This window comes from Carcharhinus amblyrhynchos, chromosome 14 (assembly GCF_965287045.1).
Source record: "Carcharhinus amblyrhynchos chromosome 14, sCarAmb.v2.hapA, whole genome shotgun sequence".
NCBI lineage: Eukaryota > Metazoa > Chordata > Chondrichthyes > Carcharhiniformes > Carcharhinidae > Carcharhinus > Carcharhinus amblyrhynchos.
In genome coordinates, this window is record NC_137337.1 from 6437490 (window position 1) to 6450634 (window position 13145).

General features: G+C 45.5%; 1 protein-coding gene across 1 annotated transcript in view; it reads left to right on the forward strand.

Annotated features, from left to right (window-relative positions):
- The window catches only part of efcab11 (EF-hand calcium binding domain 11), a 97208-nt gene that overhangs the window by 16023 nt on the left and 68040 nt on the right, over positions 1 to 13145 (forward strand). Inside the window, exons 4-5 of the mRNA XM_080201938.1 lie at positions 2104 to 2205; positions 3042 to 3132. Coding sequence (XP_080058064.1) covers positions 2104 to 2205; positions 3042 to 3132 — 193 coding nt within the window. The remainder of the gene's footprint in view (positions 1 to 2103; positions 2206 to 3041; positions 3133 to 13145) is intronic.

Genomic DNA, 13145 nt, shown 5'->3' on the forward strand with positions numbered 1-13145 from the left:
TTTTTATTGGCTTCCTGTCTTCGTATCTCCTTGTGCGTCGCATTTCAACTGGTGTTCCTGGGGAGCGCCTTGGCATGCTTTACTCTGTTACAAGCGCTGTATAAAAGAATGATGATGTTGTATCCTGAAGCTGCTCATTGTGGCTGGGACATAGTGCCACAAGGAATTGTTGCTTTCTGACTCAGACCCAGGTTGAGTGTGCTGGGCTGCCTATTGAATTGCAATGGGCATCACAACTGTGCTGCTCAGACTCAACACACCGATCCCCCTGTGGTTCAAAATAGTGGCCTCATTCCTGTCAACCCTCGATAACCTTTAACTCCCTTGTTACCTCTGCCTGAAAAATATTCACTAATCCTGCCTCCACCACTGTCTGGGGACAGAGTTCTAAAGAACTAAAAAAAATCCACAGCTTAAATGGGACACCCTTTATTTTTTAAACTGTGTAAACCCTGAGTTCTGGTCTCTCCCACAAGGAGAAACTCCTGTCAGCACCCACCGTGTCAGGTCCGCTCAGAATTTTGCATATTTTCAATAAGATACCTTGTAATCACCTTCCAGAGCCTTAGCAAGACCACACCTGGAGTACGGTGTGCTGTTTTCACCTCTTTACTCAAGGAAGGATAAACTTTGTCGAAGATTCAGAAGAAAAATCCTATCTACATTGACCCTGTCACACCCTGTAAGGATTTTGTAAGTTCCAGTGAGATAACTTCTCATTCTTCAAAACTGTGGAGAATACAAGCCAGGTTTCCTCTGTGTCCTCAAAAGACAGTCCTGCCATCTCTGGATTAACCTGCTGAACCTTGGTTGCATTCACTCTTTGGCAAGTTTATCTTTCCTTGGGTAAGGAGACAAAAACGGCACACAGTACTCCAGCTGTGGTCTCATCAAGGCGCTGTACAATTGCAGTAAGACATGGGGTGGCAGAGTGGGTTAGCACTGCTGTCTCACAGCGCCAGGGACCCGGGTTCGATTCCTGGCTTGGGTCACTGTCTGTGTGGAGTTTGCACATCCTCCCTGTGTCTGCGTGGGTTTCCTCCAGGTGCTCCGGTTTCTTCCCACTGTCTGAAAGATATGCAGATTAGATGGATTGCCCATGCTAAATTGACCTTGTGTTAGGGGGATTAGCAGAATGAATATGTGGGGTTACAGGAACAGGACCTGACTGTAGTCAGTGCAGACCTGATGGGCCAAATGGCCTCCTTCTGCACTGTAGGATTCTATGACTCTATTATATGGCATCTTTACTCCTGTGCTCCTTGTAATGACAGCTAGAATATCTTTTGCCTTCCTAATTCCTTGCTGCACCTGTGTGCTAACTTTCAGTGACCCATGAACAAGGACACCTGGATCCTTTTGGACAACAACACTTCCCAACCTCCCACCCTGTAACAAACATTCTGCTTTGCTGTTTTTCAAACAAAGTGGGTAACCTGTACCTGTTGGATTTTTGAAGATTTCAAGGTGATCTTACTGAAATATTGCAAGATTCTGAGCAGAGTGGACACAGTGGATGCTGACAGGACTTTCCCTTTGTGGGAGAGACTAGAACTCGGGGTTTACACAATTTAAAAAATAAGGGGTGTCCCATTTAAGCTGAGGATAATTTTTTTCCGAGTGTCGTGAATCTTTGGAACTCTCTCCTTAGACAACGGTGGAAGCAGAGTCGGTGAATATTTTTCAGGCAGAGATGACAAGGGAGTCCAAAATTTATTGGGATTGACAGGAATGTGGAGTTGAGGCCACTATCAGATCAGCCATGATCTTATTGAATGGCAGAGAAGGTTTGAGAGGCTGAATTCCTATGTTCGTACGTTGAGCCCAGGTATAGAGAAACTGCTGGGAGTCTGGGTTGGTTTGTACGCAGCAGACATACGCAACGCTGCAAAGAAACTTTTATCGAAGAGAATTTGCATCTAATTTTGTACTTCACGCGTCTGACTTGGGATCCGTTTAACTCACTCCAAAACTGGGCAAATAGTTTGAAGTGGGGGCGGGGGTGGGTGGGGGTAGGAAAGAGAATGATTCCATTCTGGAGGGATGGAGAAATAAGCTCACGTGTGGGATGTTCATTTTATCACATACTTCTCCCTCCTCCAGGCCTGTCCCTCGAGCAATTCACAAACCTCATGAGCAGGAAGTTGTCAGTCCAGGACCGCTACGACGAGACAAGGCAGATCTTCTCGGCGTTTGACACACGCTGTGGGTTTTACCGCCTGGTCGCACCGTGACAATTCCGCGTTAAGCGTCGGTAGCGCTCTTTGGCGTACTCGCCAGTCACGGTTTAACCGGGGCTGGGTAAAAAGGGCTGGCGGGGTGAGGCGGTTCAAAATCAGTGAAGGGTTTCGGTAGAGTAAATAAGAAACTGTTTCCAGTGGCTGAAGGATGGCACGGGTTAGAGACCAGGATAAAGGCAAGATGAGGAGAAATGTTTTTATTCACTGAGATTAGAATTTGGAACACGGGGACTGATGGGGGCGGGCGGTGGATACAGTTTCAATAGTAGCTTCAAAAGAGGATTAAACAACTATCTGAAGGATTTAAAGAACAAATTGAGGGAAAAAGTGGGTGTGTGGGAGTAAGTAGATAGTCTCCTGCTGTGTTTTGTTCTGTATGACAGTGAAATATTCTATAGACTATTTCCTGTCCCTTTGCCTTGACCTTCACCTGGAAGTGATTACAGGGAGACAGATATAGATACATAGAAACTACAGCACAGCAACTGGCCATTTGGCCCAACAGATCCATGCTGGGGCTTATGCTCCATCCTGTCCTGCTCTGCTTGAGCCTACCCCCTTGTTACCCTCACCCTCCCCCCCCCCAGTGCCCCTCCCTCCCCCCACCCCATAACTCACGTGTTTGACTAAGCCTTGTGTTAGCTGCCTTTGAAATCTCCTTACGCAGTTCAGTTTTAAAGTTTGTCTGCTAATGCTTCTGTGAAATGCTGGTAGCACGTTCGCTGTACCGGCCGGTAGCCTTGAAACCTTTTACATAAATGTAGCTTTGTTTGCTTATTTATTTTTCAATCTCACTCACAGGTCGTGGGTTTTTGACGTTGGAGGATTTTAAAAGGGCGTTTGCAGATGTCGCACCCCACCTGCCCGAGCAAACCGTACTCGAAACTTTCAGGTAAGTCGATGCAATTAGACTTGATGGAATAGTGCACATCCCCAGCTTGGGATGGACCTGCGCCTGTCTGGTTGTCCTTAAAAGTCTGGCTCTTGGAAATGAGCGAAGCTATGTGATAGGGTGTTGATGTCGATGAGTCATAGCCATCAATCTCCATCAACTGGTCAACAACAGACCTCAACATCAGGTGGAGGAAGCCCTCTGGTGTGGGAAGTTTTGGGAACCATAGACCCAAAGTGAACTTTCCTCCAAAAAAGGAACACAGAAACAGGCTACTTGGCTCAACTAGTCCATGTTAGCTCTCGAGCCTTCATCTCATTATTGGCAAATCTTTCTCTAATCCTTAATAAAAACAGAAAATGCTGGGTAAACTCAGCAGGTCGGGCAGTACCTGTGGAGATAGAAACACAGTTAATGTTTTGAATCCGTATGATCTTTCTATAGAATTGAAAAGTGACAGAAATGTGAAGAATTATTTAGTTGGAGAGGGAGAGGTGGGGCAGAATTCAAACTCAGTGATAGGTTGGAGTTAAGGAGAGATTGTCAGAGATGTCATGGACGTGAGACAAATGGGTTGGTAATGATGCCACGGGGGACTGAAGAGTGTGAATAGTGGTAAAGGTAGGATAGCAGAATGTGTTAGTGAATACTGAAAGCTCCAAGACTGCTAACCCAAGTCAAAGCAGATCTGCCTGTGCTTGCTAACTAATCTCGAAGAGGGAGTTTAAATCTAATAAGATGAAAATTGCTTGAATTGGAACATAGTGATAAATTAGCAGTTAAGAATTGTACCTTGTTATTTTTATGTATTGTTCGATTGTTAAATGTTAAGCTAATTCATTAATAGTTAAACTGTGTTTTTTTAGCAATGTTTGTTTTATAAAAGCTTCCCAGTTTGTCAGTAGAATCGCACCTGGAGTAAAACACCTTATCCTCACAGTAATGCCAAAATAGAAAAATCTTGTGGTCTAGTCAGGCTTCACAACATACTGTGGGGTTTCTGATCTGGTACCCTGACGTACGTCTCAGTGATTTGTGTAATGTATCCCAGATTGTTATTTTCTGGTTTAAAACAAAATCTTTCTGATTTTAATTGGAATCGTTCAACACTAACTGCTTCCATAACACAACCTTGTTCCATAGATGGACCTCTTGCTCGCTGAAATATTACTTTCACAGAATGTAATTTTCAATTTAACCCTTTGGTTCCATTATTCCTGATGAGGTTGGGGGGTCTGAGCAGATGCAGTGGTCCACACTGGTCCCCCGCTGGTGGCAGGGGAGCGGGGAGGCCAGCCAGACATGTTGACCAGTCAGAGGCTGAAATAATCCCATCCTGTACCTGTGTCAGGCTGCCCCTCACCATCACCCACAGGCGCATGGACTAGTTGTGTTGGGCAGTGAGTCTGGTGCAGCCAAGCATTGCGTAAAGTGAATCTGGGCATGTCCAGTGCACTCTGACAGTAGAACATCCTAGGCTGTGTAAACTGTAGAATGGAGCCAGCAAGTGGCTCTCACTGGTATATTCATTGTTAATATTGAACCACACCCTGTCAATTAGAGCTGTGTCTATGTTTGAACTCTGACCTTTTCTAAGTCAGCTGACCTCAACCGAGGCAACAATTACTTGAATCTATTCAGTGACTTCAATGAGTTTAAAAAGTTCCAGGATGTTTCTCCATTGCATTATTGAGCAGAATTTAACACTGGGTTCATATAGAATCCCTACAGTGCAGAAAGAGGCCATTCAGCCCATTGAGTTTGCAACGACCACTATCCACCCAGGGCCTATCCCCCTAACCCGATGTACTTACCCTGCTAATCCCCCTGACACTATGGGGCAATTTACCATGGCCAGTCAACCTAACCCTCACATCTTTGAGGATATTAATTAGGACAGTTGGCCAAAAGCAAAGGTCAAAGAGGGTGGGTGTGAAGGAGCCTGATAAATGGCAAGGGAGAAAGTTAGCGAGCGAATCCAAGTGTTCGGGCACAGGTAGAGTCGTAGAGATTTACAGCATGAAAACTGGTCCTTTGGCCCAACTTGTCCATGCTGCCTTTTTTTTGAACCATTAAGGGAGTCCCAGTTGCCCACGTTTGGCTCATATCTCTCTACCCATCTTACCCACGTAACTGTCTAAATGCTTTTTAAAAGACAAAATTGTACTTGCCTTTACTACTGCCTCTGGCAGCTTGTTCCAGATAGTCACCACCTTTTTTGGAGAAAAAATTTCCCTCTGGACCCTTTCGTTTCTCTCCCCTCTCACCTTAAACCTAGACTCCTCTACCTTTGGGAAAAGATGTTGATTATCTAGCTGATCTATACTCATTATCTTACGGGCTTTATAAAATCACCCTTAAGCCTCCTACGCTCCAGGGAATAAAGTCCCAGTCTATTCAGCCTCTCCTTATAACTTAAACCATCAAGTCCTGGTAGCGTCCTACTAAATTTTTTCTGCACTCTTTCTAGTTTAATAATATTCTTTCTATGATAGGGTGACCAGAACTGTACACAGTATTCCAAGTTTGGCCTTACCAATGTCCCATACAACTTCAACAAGATGCCCCAACTCCTGTATTCAATGTTCTGACCAGTGAAACCAAGCATGCCGAATGCCTCTTCACCACTCTGTCCACCTGTGACTCCACTTCCAAGGAGCTATGAACCTATACCCCTAGATCCCTTTGTCCTATAACTCTCCCCAATGCCTTACCATTAACTGAGTAAATCCTGCCCTGGTTCGGTTTACCAAAATGCATCACCTCACATTTGTCTAAATTAAACTCCATCTCCATCTGCCATTCATCAGCCCACTGGCCCAATTGATGAAGATCCCATTGCAATCCTCAATAACCTTCTTCACTGTCCACTATGCCACCAATCTTGGTGTCATCTGCAAACTTACCAACCATGCCTCTTATATTGTCATCCAAATCATTAATATAAATGACAAATAACAGTGGACTCAGCACTGATCCCTGAGACACACCACTGCTCACAGGCCTCCAGTTTGAAAAATAACCCCCTCCAATCACCCTCTGTTTGCTGTCATCCAATCAAATTTTGTATCCATTTAGCTACTTCATCCCGGATCCCGTGAGATTTAACTTTATGCAACAATCTACCATGCGGTAACTTGTCAAAGGCCTTGTCCATGTAGACAACATCAACTGCACTGCCCTCATCTACCTTCTGGGTTACCCCTTCAAAAAAACTCAATCAAATCTGAGACATGATTTTCCATTCGCAAAGCCATGCTGACTGTCCCTAATCAGTCCTTGCATCTCTAAATGCCTGTAGGTCCCGTCTCTCAAAATACCTTCCTACAGTTTACTCACCACAGATGTGAGGTAACTGAAGGCAGGGCCACCAATAATGGAGCGAAGAATGCTGTTGAGGATGGGCAAGGGGCCATAACTGGAGTGCGGTCGCGTTCTGTGAGGATTGTAAAGCTGTAGGAGTTCACAGAAATAGAGGAGAGGCTATGGGGGGCTTTGTAAAGAAGAAAGAGAATTTTAAATGGGGAAAAAAGAAAAGATTTGTGTAAATCATTTTCTGGATTTTATTGTAGCGTTAGATACTCTTGGTGGGAATAGACACCTCTGTGTTCTCATTATTGTGGATGGCAGAGTTTTTGACCATTGCTCAAAAATAGTTACAGAAATCTACAGGGAGAATTACTCTAATTTGAGTGGCTTCAAATCAGCCCCGTCCCTCAGTTGTTAAATTTTGGGTCTGCACTTCAGTGTCACCAGTGTCTGTCTCTGGACTCCCTCATGAATAGTTTAGCTTTAGTGTCCAGTAACTAGTTCAGGGATGATGTGACCCAGAAGCCACATGCGAATGTTGCATCCTTGAATTGCCTCAAGTGCCACCACTCGCAGTTCTCCTATCACCCAGGAGGTGGGGCAATCACTTGAGCCATGTGTAGCCGGTTGTGAGTTGGCAGACTGGTTTATTTTGCATGGAATACATGAATGGACAGTTTTCGCAGTGAAATTTACCTATTATCCCTTGTAGTATCAGAATAAATAAATTGTGTGAAATTTTGCCTCGTGGCTGAATGTCTGAATAGACACTCTGAACAGCTTCTGTGTTCCCAGGGGTTAATTTTTTTCAAACCCTACTTAATTTCGATGCATAATAATATAGATTAATCCCAAATGTTCAGGAGTCTTGAGATGTGATTCTGATGTCTTGCTTAAATTGTTGAGAGATTTGAAGTCCCTCCCCCTCCCCCTCTTTCATCCGGAATGCACCCAAATACCATTTTTGGAATAAGTCCCATTTAATGCCACTGGCTTCCTGCGATCCTCTGAGAACGCTATTAATTTTGGATCTCTTTTTCTCTCTCCCCCCCCACCCCCCCCAACTCCCCCCAAACATCCCCTCCATTCTTCTAACAAGAACTTTTTAAAGAAGTCCATTGATTTCAGTCTTGGATGTGATTGCACTGGAGAGGGTACAGAGGTGATTCACCGGGATGTTGTCGGGGCTGGAGTGTTACAGCTATGGCTACAGCAGAGGAGGCTGGGGTGGGTGGGTGGGGGGTGCACATGAGGACGACCTCAACTGGGATCTTGGGTTACACTATCTGTAACCCCCACAATTTGGGCTTGTAAAATCTCACTAACTTTCCTGGTTGGAGACAATACGCATCTCTTTAACCTGTGCTTAACCCACTCCCCACTCCCACTGTCTGCATCTTTAAGACTTGATTACCTGTAAAGACTCGCATTCCAACCATTATTTTGTAAATTGAGTTTGTGCCTTTATGTGCCCTGTTTGTGAACAGAACTCCCACTCACCTGATGAAAGAGCAGCGCTCTGAAAGCTCGTGCTACCAAATAAACCTGTTGGACTTTAACCTGGTGTTGTAAATAACTTTACGTTCCAGGCTTTGTTTCTCATTAATTGAATTTCCACCCGCTGTCCTGGTGGGATTTGAACCCGTGTCCCCGGAGCATTTGCCTGGGTCTCTGAGTTACCACTAAGCCGCTACCTGAGATTGATGTACTTTGTTCTTGGGATTTGAGTGTCACTGGCAAGGCCAACATTTATTGCCCATTCTAAATTAGTCCCGAGTTGGTGGTGATGAGGCGCAGCTTTGAACCTCTGCAGTTGGTACGCCCACCACGCTGTTGGGGATAGAATTTGACCCGGCAACAATGAAGGAACGGCGATATATTTCCAAGTCAGGATGGCAGTGTGCAGCCTGGAAGACATGGTATGGATGCAAGGCAGGTTAATCACATTAATGTACAATTTCACAATCTGATTGAGTTGTGGAACAGGTCTGAGGAATTGAATGGCTCACCCCTGTTCCTGTGTTGGTGTTTTTGGGCTCATTTGTGCTTCAGGCTGAGGAGAATGATGTCAGCACCACTCAAACTGCCTCGTTGACCTGGAGTCTCAGTAGGTGCCGAGGAGATGCTCTTTAAGGTTGAGGGGAGTGTAGGATGGGTGGGGTTGTTGCATAGAAGATAGGAGGCCATTCGACCCTTCGAGCCTGCATCATCATTCATTATGATCATGGCTGATCATCCAACTCAATAGCCTAATCCTGCTTTCCCCCCCCCCCATAACCTGTGATCCCATTTGCTCCGAGTGCTGTACATGTTGGAGGATGTTAGAGATACCAACCTGGCGAGTTACTGGCGATGGTCTATTGCTTGCAGCAGATTTGACACTGACACGACCCCGCTCAGGCTGACGCCTCAGTGCTCTCGTTTCTTTCCCTGCGGCTTCTGGGGAATTAGTCGATAATATTTTTTTTTAAAAAGAAATGTGAAGAATTAAATGGGTGGATTAAGACCAGCGCAAAAGTGCTCTCTCACACACACTCGCACCCATACACACAGATTCAGCAAACATTTAAAGTCGCTATGTGGCAGCACCGGGTGCTGCAACACGGCTACTTCAGAAAGAGTGTGACACTTTTTTCCTCTTTTTTTTTCCCCTGTAAATTTAAATGTAAATTTGCCTACATTTGGGCCATTCGTTGCTAAATAGTCATAATTAGTATTCTTTCACCCATGTCATTTACTTTGGGTTATTGAAACGTATTTCTTCGGTGAATGAGGGGTGTTTTGGGGGTCCGAGAGGGTTTTCGTGGAATGGGGGGGGTGCTTTTGAGCGGGGCCGAGGCGGCAGGGAAATGAGGTAGTTCTGAAAATGGTAATCAGCTGAGATGAGACAAGCACCTCCACCTGGTCACTGCCGTATAGCTGAGGAAGGCAGGAGTGGACCACTCAGCCCCTTAAGCCTGTTCTACCAGTCAGTGAGAACTTGGTTGACCTGTTGTTCCAGTATATTCTGAGATGGAGGGGATGGACCCCTCCTCGAGTAGCAGCATGGGCTTGGCAGTGCTTATGGAAGTCAAACAGCAAGCTGGGCTGATAGTTTTGAAGGAAATTCGCCAGTGGAGAGGCACTGGGTCACATAGGGGCTGGACAGTTTGGGAAGTGTAAAGAACATGCTTCATTAATTTGTTTTGTAAGGGAACAGCGCAGATTAACAGATTTTCTTGTGCCTACAGAAAGGCATGCTAGCACAGGCTTATCTGTGTGGCAAAGACATTCGTTCATCAACAAGGCTGTATAAGTCTGCTTTTCCCTCCACCTTTGTGCAGTGAGCAATTATGACAGTGACTGGAATAGTAGCAGGAACAGTGGATAAATAGCAAGGGCTTGGCTCTTTACCAGTAATAGGCTATGAGTTGTCCACAGGAGTTCCCAGCAAACATCTGTGTCACTTCAACATCATTATAACATATGATGTGGTCATTATCACCTTTGTCTGTCTGTCTATATGCATCTCTCTTTCTATCTCTGTCTGTATGTGCCTCTGTCTGTGTGTGCCTCTCTGTCTCTGTCCGTCTGTGTGCCCCTCTGTCTCTGTCCGCCTGCCTGTCTGCGTGCGCCTCTCTGTCTCTGTAATTTTGATTTGACTTGATTTGATTTATTATTGTCATACGTATTAACACAGTGAAAAATATTGTTTCTTGCGCACTATACAGACAAAACATACTGTTTGAGAAGGAAAGGAGAGCGTGCAGAATATAGTATTACAGTCATAGCTAGGGTGTAGAGAAAGATCAACTTAATGCAAGGTAGGTCCATTCAAAAGTCTGACAGCAGCAGGGATGAAGCTGTTCTTGAGTTGGTTGGTACACGACCTCAGACTTTTGTACCTTTTTCCCGACAGAAGAAGGTGGAAGAGAGAATGTCCAGGGCGCATGTGGTTATGCTGGCTGCTTCTCTGAGGCAGCGGGAAGTGTAGACAGAATCAATGGATGGGAGGCTAGTTTGTGTGATGGATTGGACTACATTCACGACCTTTTGTAGTTTCTTACAGTCTTGCGCAGGGCAGGAACCATACTCTGTGTGTCCCCCTCTGTCTGTCTGTGTGTCCCCCTCTGTCTGTCTGTGTGTCCCCCTCTGTCTGTCTGTGTGTCCCCCTCTGTCTGTCTGTGTGTCCCCCTCTGTCTGTCTGTGTGTCCCCCTCTGTCTGTCTGTGTGTCCCCCTCTGTCTGTCTGTGTGTCCCCCTCTGTCTGACTATCTGTGTACGTGTGCAGATTGGGTGACTGCTTTCGTCTTAGTAACAGTGATTGCCCTGCAGTTGGGTTGTGAGAAGTGCTGGAGAAATGTAAACGCTTCTTTATTTTTGCAAAAACGTACTTCATTTGTAGGTTGCAAAACATTTCAAATCGTCAAAGCAGGAAATTGCAATGATCACATTTTCTGCATGAAGTGTTTCAATACAATCAGGACAGAATGGTCATTGCAAAATGTGCAGTGGTGTTCACATTGTTGACATGGGTCATGTTGCACTCGGAGTCACTTCCTTTCTCATTCATTGGGGAGGGATGGGCTGGGTGTGTGTGAGGGTTTGTACAGTCTCCATGTCCTCGTAAAGGCTCAGCCTGAAGCTAAACCATTAAAATGGGCAGATTATAGGGGCATGCAGGACCATGGCTTTGATGTTTTGTCTTTGCTATTCACGTGCTATTGTACACATGCGGGTTAGACAAGAAGTGTGCGATCTGTCTGTGCAATCTTTATTCTGCTTGCTCTGAATAACCTGTTGGTACACTTTTCTTCGTTTGCTCTTTCTCCACCTCAGTTTTGATTTTTCTGCCTGTTTTTCCTGCCAGCAGGAGAGGAATGCAATGAACCAAAATAATTGGTTTGATTTTCTTTTTGAGGATAATAGTAGTTTGAGGGTGAGCTATGGCCCAGTGGGTTCCACCCTTGCCTCTCGAGTCATAAGAACATAAGAAATAGGAGCAGGAGTAGGCCATCTAGCCCCTCGAGCCTGCCCCGCCATTCAATAAGATAAGAACATAAGAAATAAATCTAGAAAATCTAGATCATGGCTGATCTGTCGTGGCTCAGTTCCACATTCCCGCCCTCTCCCCATAACCCTTAATCCCCTTGCCTATCAAAAACCTATCAACCCGTGTCTTAAAAATATTTAGCGAGGCAGCCTCCACCACTTCAACGGGCAGAGAATTCCAGAGATTCGCCACCCTTTGAGTGAAGAAGTTCCTCCTCAACTCCGTTCTAAACCGCCCCCCCCCCCCTTTATCTTGAGGCTGTGCCCTCTAGTCCTACTGTCCTTTCTGAGCGGGAGGAGCCTCTCCACCTCTATCCTATCCATCCCATTCAACATCTTATACATCTCAATGAGATCTCCCCTCATTCTTCTAAACTCTAATGAGTACAAGCCTAGTTTATTCAGCCTCTCCTCATAGTTCAACCCCCTCAACTCTGGAATCAGCCTAGTAAACCTCCTCTGCACTCCCTCCAAGGCCAAAATATCCTTGCATAAGTGCGGCGACCAAAACTGCACACAGTACTCCAGCTGCGGCCTCACCAATGCCCTGTACAGCTGCAGCAAGACCTCCCTACTTTTATATTCAATCCCCCTCGCTATGAAGGCCAGCATCCCATTTGCCTTCCTGACCACCTGCTGCACCTGCAAGCTGGGTTTTTGCGACCCATGCACAAGGACCCCGAGGTCCCTCTGCACCGTTGCCTGCTGCAGTTTTTCGCCACGTAAGTAATAGAAGGTTGCGGGTTCAAGCCTAGCTTTTGAACAGCTGAGGTCAGCAACACACACCGAGTGCTGAGGGAGAGGCCTCACTGTCTGAGATTGTGTCTTATAGATGAGGCATTAAAGCAACTTGTTTCCGCTGAAGTTTCCCGGCACTAAATGAAGAAGAACGGAGGCCAAATCTCTTTCGTCCTGCCCAATGTTCGGGTGTCAGCGGTTAGCACTGCTGTCTCACAGCACCAGGGACCCGGGTTTGATTTCCAGCTTGAGTCATTGTCTGTGTGGAGTTTGCACGTTCTCCCTGTGTCTGCATGGGTTTCCTCCGGGTGTTCCAGTTTCCTCCCACAGTCCAGAAGATGTGAAGGTTAGGTTGATTGGCCATGATAAATTGCCCCTTAGTATTGCAAGATGTGTAGGTTAATTATGATAAATGTGTTACGGGGATGAGGTGAGGAAGGAGGCCTGGATAAGTTACTCTGTCAAACAATCAGTGTGAGCTCAATGAGCCGAATGGCCTCCTTCTGCACTGTAGGGATTGTGATGATCCCTCAACCCACTTCACTGAACAATTTATCAGGTCATTATTCACATTACCACTTGCAGGAGACCTCACTGTGCACAAATTGGCCCTTGTGCTTTTTCTATCCTCCAACAGCGACAACACTTCAATAAACATACTTCATTGAGCGTAAAACACTATCAGATATCCTGACGCAAACTACAATAAATGTCCTTTTTCTATTTCATTTAGCAGGATGATTATGATGGAAGTAGTTTTTAATTTTTGAGCCAGTGGGGATGATGGTGGGGACAGGATATTGATGCCCTGCTGCCATTTATTGAAAGGAAAGTGATTGCAACTTGCTAATAATTTTCAGATCCCCTCACATTCACCCCGAGTAAAGCTCAATACTTCCTTCGGGTCAGAAATCTTTCTAAACTGTGTAAATACAT